Source organism: Mus caroli, unplaced genomic scaffold (genome assembly GCF_978045245.1).
Source record: "Mus caroli unplaced genomic scaffold, Mus_caroli_1 scaffold_3, whole genome shotgun sequence".
Classification (NCBI taxonomy): Eukaryota; Metazoa; Chordata; class Mammalia; order Rodentia; family Muridae; genus Mus; species Mus caroli.
In genome coordinates, this window is record NW_028227258.1 from 71,301,871 (window position 1) to 71,310,668 (window position 8,798).

An 8,798-nucleotide genomic window follows, 5' to 3' on the forward strand; every position below is an offset into this window, starting at 1 on the left:
AGCTTTGTTATTTTACAGGAGTGCAGAACAAAGTCAAGACACCTCCAACAATGTCCATGATGAAGGACTGCCAGTGGAGTGGGATGAGAGCCCAGCTCCTGCTATCCACAGACCATCTGTGTGTGGCCCAAGGCTGAGTGGTCCAAAATGTCTGTTCTCCCCTGCCTCAGCCAAGAGACAAACCACCTTAAAACCAGTGTGTGCAATGGATAAGGCTTTATTTCTCTGCTGGAAGGATTCATCTGGGAGAAAGAGAAGGGCAGGGGGCATAGGAGGGGCAGTTAAAGAGGCTGCAGAGGTCAGGATCAGGAGCTGCCAGTGTCCTGGTCATTTGTTATCCTCTAGGAAGAAGTCATTGTAGGCCATGCACAGCGTGGTCAGGAACACAGAGTACTCCTTGAAGTCAATCTCCTGGTCACTGTTTTTGTCCAGGCTCTTCATCAAGTTATCAATGCTGCTCTCCTTCATCTTCTGCAAGGGCCCAAGGGGAGGAGACTAGTCAGCAGCTCAGCCCCAGCCCACACCTTTACCACAGGACCAACATGCTTATTCCAATTGAATTACAGTAGGAAGGCTTAGTCTAGCCTTTGCTCCTGGAACATCTTCCCATCCAAAGAAATAATAATCTGTAATTCATACCAATTCCTACTGAAAACAGCTTGAGGTCTGGCTATGTGGCCCTGAGCATCATCCTGAGCTAAGTCCTAGACTTATCCTGCCTGCATTGTAAGGCCAAGCTGGTAAAGGATCCGGACAGCACCACTCTCTGTAAGGTCAGTATACTGGAACTGAGAACCCAGCATGCCCCCTGCCCTAAAACCTGGCCTGGCACCAGATGTCCTCCTCCCAGTTTGGTCCCTGCACCCTGGCTCTACTAGAAAGTTGAAGACAGAGCCTTAGGGTAAAACAAGGAGATGCAAATGTGTAGACCCTGCTTTTCCTCCATTGCAATCAGTTCTAGGTCTCCCTTGCAGGATGTTGCTAGTCATGATGCTGGAAACTGCTTCTCTGGAACACGATCCTGGTCCCAAGACAGGATCCTCCCCTGGGGCTCTGTCCCCCTAATTATCACCAGATGAACCAGAGGTCCTCCCCTCTACCTTTATTAGTTCCAGGATAGCAAAGCAGTTTCTGGGATTGACGGTGTATGGGCCAGGCCAGGTGTGGGGGCACTCAGAAAGCAGAGGCAAGTGGATCTCTGTGAGCTAGAGGCTGGCCAGGTAAGGGATTACAGAGTGAGTTCCAGGGCAGCTAAGTCTACACAGAGAAATCCTATCTCAAAAAGAAAAGGAAACGTATATACTATGGTAAACTTCATGTGCCTTGGAGAGAGAGGTCACAGAGGCCTAGGAAGTGTGGCAGCTGCTTTGCCACTGCCCGTGGACATACTCCAGGAACCTTGTCTCCAGGGAGACACTGGTATTTAGGACTTCATTGTAAAAATAAATAAGAGGTTGGTACCCAGGCCTAGAACTCCAGCTCAGTCCCAATGGACAAGGTCTCAGATGTTTCCAAGGTTCAGTTATTCTGTGGAGTAGACCCTCACAGCAGCCTATCATGGCCAGCCAATCAGATTCAAAGCTCTCTCCTCACCCCATGTTCACAAATCAGCCTATTAGTCTATTTGTTAGCATCACTTAGGTCCTTGGCTCTGCCAGGCATGGAGGAGAATCAAGAAGGATCCCTACCCTCCAGTCATACATAGCCAAACCTAGCACCCCACATCCCTCAGACCCTCAAGATCCCTAACACAGGCTATGCAACCCGTCATCAAAGTCTCCTGTATCTGATTCCTTAGCCTCCCATGGACAGAAGTCCACCCCCAGACTCACCTCCTCCTTTCCAGAACAGAGGTCTAGAGACTCAGTAGCCAGGGATTCCCCAGCTCTTTCCTTGTCTCTGGCCCTTCAGCAGTCCTGGCACTTAAACTGCTTAAACTACAGTACCCTGAGAGTAGGTGGGTATCTCCCAGAAGGAGTGCTCAGAACATGTAGTGGGATATGGAAGGATAGTCACCTACCTCTGCAAGACTCAGCTCTGTCTTGATCAACTCCTTCAGTTCTTTCCTACTCAGGGTCAGCTTGCTACCCTCTCTCCCTGAATATTTATGGAAAGTGGTGACCATGGTGGTCAGTGCCTTCTCAAGAGGAGTCTCCATAACGATGTGTACCCTGGACTAGGAGAGAGGACAGTCACAGCACTGGAGAAGCTAAGCTTGCTCCTCACCAGTCATGCATACCCAAAGACCCTCTTGCAAACAAACCACCACTGACAGGAGTCCACAGTGAGACCAACAAGGAAAAAAATGTGTGTGTGTGTGTGTGTGTGTGTGTGTGTGTGTGTGTGTGTGTGTGTTGTAATGAGAGCCATGGCAAACACTAGAACAGCTAAAATTGTAAGTCCAACCCCCAAAGGAGGTGCAGCTTCCCTGATCAAGACATGCTGACAAAGAGAGTATAGGGTCGCCTCTTCAAAAGAGCAGGTAAAACAGATGAAGGGTCAGGATTTTTCACTTCCCTACTCACTTCCAGCCACAGTTCTCACCTAGTCACCCTCCTTTATCCTGAGGCACCTGAGATGGAGTGTCTCACAGTAAAGGGGGTCAAAAAAGAAGTCCAAGGGTCAGAGGGGGCTGGGGCTGAAACTGGGAGATAAGGTCTCAGCAGGAAGTCGGAGAGGGGGAGAGGAGTCTGGACTTGCTCAGTAACCTCCAGTCTGGTGCCCAGAGAGCTGTACGCAAAGCCCGGCACGGGCAGGAGATGAGGGGCAGGGCTATCAACATGGCCAGGATCTTGTAAGAACTAGTTCTAGAAGTTAGGTTTGATTGATGATCTCAATTCTGTCAGTATAGCCACTCTAGCAAAAGAGCAGACAACTGAAGCTTGTGGGACCCAAGACTTAAAACACATTTCCCCTTAAAGAGGAAGGAAGCAATGCCCACAGAACCGGAGGCTTCTGCAGATCCTGTAGAGAACCCCGGGCTGGGTGGGAGGGTGGTTGAGAAACTGACAGCCTCTGGCTCCAACCCAAGAAGTTCTTGGAATGGACAGGACCCATCCTTCATCTCCTGCCACTCAAACTGTCAGCTTCTCACCTCACAGAGGCTCAGCCAGGACCACAACTCAAGGTAAGGAAGGAACTCTGAGCATCTGCAGGGACATCTGGCTGGTTTCCCACACACACCCACCTCTGACAGTGTCTCACAATTTATCTTAAGATAGCTGGCCTCAAACCCATGATCATCCTGCCTCATCTTTCCTGCTGCCAGGGTTGGATCTCAGGGAATCTTACAGTCACAATTCCAAGTCCTCTGTCCTCTCCTCCCCGAGCATGCTCCCACTCGCAAGGCCAAACCTTCCTTGTGAAGGGGCTCCATGTCTTGTCACAGTTTTCTCCCCCAGACTGACCCAGCAGAAATGAAAGAGGTAATCTGAAGGAAGGACTCACCAAGGAAGAAGTGAACCTGGAGAATCTATTCTGCAGCCACAGCCTCCCCACCAGTGCCTTTATTCCCTTGTCCCTAGTACCCAGGAGATCAGGATGGGTGGAGCCAATGAGAAGGGTCAGAAATATGAGGGCTTCCAGACAAGGTTGGAGGGAACCTTCACTGGAAATTTTGACTTGCTATTTACAAACAGAGCTAGATATGGCACATGAAGTTACCCAATGACATGTATTTTCAATAACAGAAACCATTTTTCCTATGAAGCCTCACCATCTGGTGAAGTAATAGGCAGAGAAAGGGAAAGTCTCCAGAAAAGAAATGGTAAAAGGTGTGGGTCAAACACAGGGTAACTCCCCATATGCTAGGATAAACGCCACACTGAAACCTTCCATCTCTGAATCCATTCCAAAAGCAGAAAGGACCCCTCTTGGGATGGGATCAGTGAAGGAAGGTAATTTCTGCCAAGGACATGGCTAAAGTCACTAGCTAACATAAAGTGAAAGAAGGAAAATAGTTGTTGGAGACTTCCTGGCTTGGAGAACTAAGAATCCAGGATTGGGGGAGGTCCAAAGGAAGGTTTGGGACTGGAAAAGGGATTGAGAGTATGGACTGGGGAGGAGGCTCAGGTTAAGGTACAATCATTGGCACAGAGGTCAAGGCAAGTTGCCTGTGTTCTGCAAACACTCACACTGAATCTAAGAACAGAATTGGGTTAGGGGCATAACACTCATCTTGGCTGAAGTCCCATGCTAGCCTGCCTGTTTTCTCTCTGCTGCCCCCTTTGTCATCCCACCACAACTATTACACTAGTGATACATCTGGGACTTGTCCCTAAGCAACAGGAGTTTCCGAAAGTAGAGTGATGCAGAAGGAGGCTCTAGGGAGCACACTCCCAAGATGGGAAAATTGACTGGGAGTGCAAAGAGAGGAGACAGGCTTAGCCTGGACCTAAGTCTCTGTAGTCAAACTCCAAGGGAACATCTGAGTCACCTACTCCAGTCCTCTGAGGCTAGAGAGAAAAGCACAAAATGATGAGAAAGGAAGCCTGAGGTCAAGAGGGCCAAACCTGCCAGCCTTGGGATAGCTTCTGCGCACCTTTCATTAGGCATCTCCATATCACCCAGGGAAGAGCTTGGCATCTAATCTCAGGCCATCCTCTTCACTCCGGAAGCACTGGCCTTAAGCCTATCCCAAGGGGAAGCAACATTATGTCTTGTGCTCTAGGGGTGAGAGGATGAGGAGATGGGGATCTCAGTTCTATTTATTAGATCCTATGGCCAAAATTACGTCTCTAAAACTATGGTCACCTCCCCATCATCTCCTTCCCTCCCACCTAGCTACTACCCCCTGCCTCCTTTACTCTCCCTGAGGTCTCTTGTCTTCCTCTAAGCAACCTGATTCTTAGTAATAGTAGATACTATCATAGTAATAGTAGATAACATGGGCTGGAGAGATGGCTCAGTGGTTAAGAGCACCGACTGCTCTTCCGAAGGTCCTGAGTTCAAATCCCAGCAACCACATGGCGTGGTGGCTCACAACCATCCGTAATGAGATCTGACGCACTCTTCTGGTGCATCAGAAGACAGCTACAGTGTGCTTACATATAATAATAAATAAATCTTTTTTAAAAATAGTAGATAACATAATAATAGTAATGGCAATCGCTTGTCCCACAGCCTCTCGAGGGCAGAGACACTATGTTAAGAGAATGACTATTTCAGTCATCCATGGTAGCATATGTCCATAATGCCGGTGCTGAGGAGGTTGGCAAGGAGGATCAGAAGCTCAAGGAGAGAGAGAGAGAGAGAGAGAGAGAGAGAGAGAGAGATCCTTGTGCTACTACGAATGACCTCCCTCTATATTACCCTTCTTCATCCAACCCTTCATGGACAGGAAAGGATTGATCCAGTGTTTGAAGCCAATGAGCTAGATTGGGTAGCAGGACCTGGCCTATAAATGTCAGGGCTGAGTGCCAGTCCACCTCTCCATTCTTCTCTGGCTTCAAGACTCCTTCCTCATGACTCAGGCAGGCCTGTTGTCTTCCCTCCAGACCCCAACCAGCAGCAGATGTGACCTTTAATCCCATCCCAACTTCAGTTTGAGCCCAGAGGCAGTTCTGGAGAGAGGAGGGAGAACTGTGAGCTGGCTAACAGCACACATCTGGAGCCTTTCAAGCTAAGCCTCTGGTGGTTTCTGCCTTTAGTGTTCCTGGAGTTTGCTCTGTTGCATATATAGGAGCACGTAAACACACACAAACACACACGCACGCACACATAAGCACGCACACACAAATACATACTTGCAATGCACTCAAAATAAGCCACCCACCCCTCCCCAACCTTTTTTAGTTTGGCCCCCAAAAAACTCCAGGTCAACTTCCAGAAGTCTCTACCACAGCCCTCAGCCCATAGTCTCCAGTCTCTCAGACAACAGCTCATAGTTTCAAAACCCTTTATTGAATTTGCTCAGCACTGTGCACATGTATGAAGAAGCCAGAGTAAGGCACTATGCTCGCAGCCAACAGGGAAGATCCCCCACTGGCAAACTAGGAGGAGTCTTCACTTCTTCCGGGGCTCCTTATCTGGGCAGCCCTCAAAGAATTCATTGCACATCATGGCAATGCAGGACAGGAAGACACAGTACTCCTGGAAGTCAACTTCATTGTCCCTGTTGCTGTCCAAGTTGCTCATCACTTTCTGGAACGCAGCTTCATCTGTCCTTTTCTGGCAGTAGAAGAGGAGCAATTAGAAGCCAACTCAAACCAGATATTTGCCTCCAGCCAGGAGCTCAGGAAGGTTTGCAAGCACTCCTTGCTAGCCTCGGGGCTAAACTATGGGATGAACACATGGGATAGCTGGGAAAGGATGTGACCACATCTTCCCCGTGCTTGTTTTAATTATCTTAATAGGAAACTGTCATAATAGTGATCCGTTAACTAATATAAGGTGTTATTGAGGGGAGAATCTGCAGGCATTTGTGTGCCTCCATGATCATGTCTTCACAAATAGAAATTCGATTTCTAGTGCCTATCTCCGGAAAGACAGCCCTGATCTAGGCTGTGGTTTCAGACACTGACTGCCTAATGTGGTTGTTTTGGTTTTCCTCTGCCTCTTCAGTTATCTTCATCCTAAGCCTATCTCAACTGGGGGGCTAGTATAAAGTAGATGGTTCGTTGTGGTTCTGTACCACGTACCCAGAGCAGGGATATATGCCAGCTATAGCTAAGTACTGCATCAAGACTAGTGCCTACCAGCTCCAGCCTCCTCCTGCAGATGCATCACGAATGCAATACACAGGCAGGACCCACTTACCCCCAGGAAGCTAGGCAGCTCCCTGGTCAGTAGCTCCTTGAGCTCTGTCTTGTTCAGCTTGAACTTGTCACCCTCTTTGCCTGAGTATTTGTGGAAGGTGGACACAATTACATCCAGGGCCTCCTCCAAGGGTCTCACCATGGTAACCGTTGAGAACTAAGGGCAGGAGACACAAAAGTAACATTCTCCAACCCACGCCAACAGTGTGTTGAGAACTGGACATGTGTTGTTGAGCATGACCCAAGTCACACTCATTCTGTCCCCATTTTAAGTGCTCTATCCCAGCCGACTCTCTAAGAGATGGACCTCACCCCCTGGGGAGATCAGAGGAATGGGACCCACTGATGGCAAGAAGGTCACATGTGCTCTGGGCTCTGAAACCTGCAAAGCCTACCCCTCAAACTCTGGAAATCCATGCCAGCAGCCTTCTATGCCTCTCAGGCCTGGCCTCAACAACAGCAGTTTTCCATCCCTCACTCAGCTTACTCACTCCCACGGCTCAACCACAAGCACCAGGCCCTGGCCCATTCTTCTCCCTCCCAGCATTGGGCGCGGCTGCTGGCTGCCTGCCCAGGGGCAGACAAAAAAGTGGAAAAACCCCAGCTGCCTAATAGGAGTAAGATGAAGTGGCAGAAGTAGGGATGCAAAAGGAGAGGGTGGGGAAGCCAGGCTCTCTTGGCCTAGGTGCTATATGTTCATAGGGCTATTAAAAACAAGACACACTACAAACACGAATGCCTGCAGGAGGGTGCTGGAGAGATGGCTCAGTGGATAGAGGTGCTTGCCACCAAGCTCCAGGGCCTGAGTTTGATCCCCACAACCCACATGCTAGAAGGAACAGACTGACTCCCACACAAATTGTCCTTTAGCTCCCACAATGTCGCCTTGGCATTTGCTCCAGCCCAACCCATACACTCATACACACAAATAAAAACTATAATTTAAACATTGTAAAACAAAAAGGCCTACTGGTGCCTTCACTTTGCTTCCTGTACCCGAGTGTCCACACACTGGCTTGTATGACCCAGCAACACGAGTCAGCATCCTATCCATGACAGTGGCTCCCAAGCACCACCAACATACACTATAGCAACATGCAAGCCAGCCTCGGCATCTCAGAACCTCCGGGAGCTCAGATGTAGCCATTTATACACTTTTTTTTTTTTTTTGGTTTTCATTCTTGTGAAACACACACACACACACCTCCACATCAGAATCTCTCATCTGGATTTATTAAAGACATCTGTTCCCCCAGCAGCCCCCCTTTCTTCTGCCCTAGCCTCAGCCTCTAATGCCGCTAGCAGTGCTATCAGACCAACACAACTCACCAGACCAAGAGAGAGGAAGTGCTGAACAGAGAGGTTTGGGGAGAGCCCAACAATCTGACCTATTTATACCCTGCCAGGCCCTGCCCATGCAGAGGATGGGGGAACATGGATACTGTGCTCTTGCTGTTGGTTGATGTAGTAAATGTCATAACACCCTCAACCAGCCTAGTCTGGGAACCAGGCTTCCTGCTCTCTCCCCGGCAGGCACAATCAAGTAGTGAGTGAGCTCCAGTGGGCACAGCAGAGACTTGGATGGGGTAGACACCACCAAGCAGCCACTGCTCAGCCAGAGGTTTAGGAAGCTTTGAGAACGGGCAACCTGGACATGAGGTGTGGGCCACAGGAAAGGAGATGGAGATGTTATGGGCAAGGGATAAGGAGCTGCCCTGGAAATATGTGGCCCAGGAATGAAGGAGGTGACCCCACCCAGTGGGACAATGTCAGCACTTCCCTCCAGCCTAAACAGCTTCTTGTCACAATCAGGAAGACCCAGGGTAGAGGCTAGCAAATCAGGAGGGACCTTGGGACCACTCCAGGTATGAAGTAGGAGCTATATCTAGGAGGTGATGATGGAGTTAGGGTGGCAGTGTAGCCTGGAGGTTTTTGAATGGATGGAAGCTGGAATAAGGGTAATGGGGAATGACAGGAGCATTCGGGGTTGAATGCTCAGCTTGAAGAAGAGAGTTAAAGAGGAAATAGGTAAAAGGGGGAATC

The 8,798-nt window shown here is 49.3% G+C and overlaps 2 protein-coding genes across 3 annotated transcripts; both read right to left on the reverse strand.

The window, feature by feature from the left end:
* Window positions 1-201: 201 nt before the first annotated feature.
* On the reverse strand, window positions 202-3,490 carry S100a5 (S100 calcium binding protein A5). 2 transcript variants are annotated; one of them, XM_021159160.2, is made up of 3 exons: window positions 3,448-3,490; window positions 2,021-2,171; window positions 202-471 (listed from the first exon to the last, which is right to left on the reverse strand). In XM_021159160.2, the coding sequence occupies exons 2-3, from the start codon at window positions 2,156-2,158 to the stop codon at window positions 328-330; spliced, it is 282 nt and encodes a 93-aa protein (XP_021014819.1). In that variant the 5' UTR covers window positions 2,159-2,171; window positions 3,448-3,490; the 3' UTR covers window positions 202-327. The 2 variants fall into 2 exon arrangements, with proteins under 2 accessions (XP_021014819.1, XP_085691458.1); XM_085835332.1 differs by having other exon boundaries at window positions 2,021-2,176.
* A 2,409-nt stretch (window positions 3,491-5,899) lies between these two features.
* On the reverse strand, window positions 5,900-8,105 carry S100a4 (S100 calcium binding protein A4). The gene is made up of 3 exons (XM_021158926.2): window positions 8,085-8,105; window positions 6,757-6,912; window positions 5,900-6,168 (listed from the first exon to the last, which is right to left on the reverse strand). The coding sequence occupies exons 2-3, from the start codon at window positions 6,895-6,897 to the stop codon at window positions 6,004-6,006; spliced, it is 306 nt and encodes a 101-aa protein (XP_021014585.1). The 5' UTR covers window positions 6,898-6,912; window positions 8,085-8,105; the 3' UTR covers window positions 5,900-6,003.
* Between the last annotated feature and the right edge of the window lie 693 nt (window positions 8,106-8,798).

Coding starts and splice junctions, on each gene's coding strand:
- S100a4 (XM_021158926.2), bottom strand. CDS start 6,897: ATGGTGAGACCCTTGGAGGAGGCCCTGGATGTAATTGTGTCCACCTTC. Junction 6,169..6,756: donor AGCTGCCTAGCTTCCTGGGG/GTAAGTGGGTCC, acceptor TTCTACTGCCAG/AAAAGGACAGATGAAGCTGC.
- S100a5 (XM_021159160.2), bottom strand. CDS start 2,158: ATGGAGACTCCTCTTGAGAAGGCACTGACCACCATGGTCACCACTTTC. Junction 472..2,020: donor CAGAGCTGAGTCTTGCAGAG/GTAGGTGACTAT, acceptor GGGCCCTTGCAG/AAGATGAAGGAGAGCAGCAT.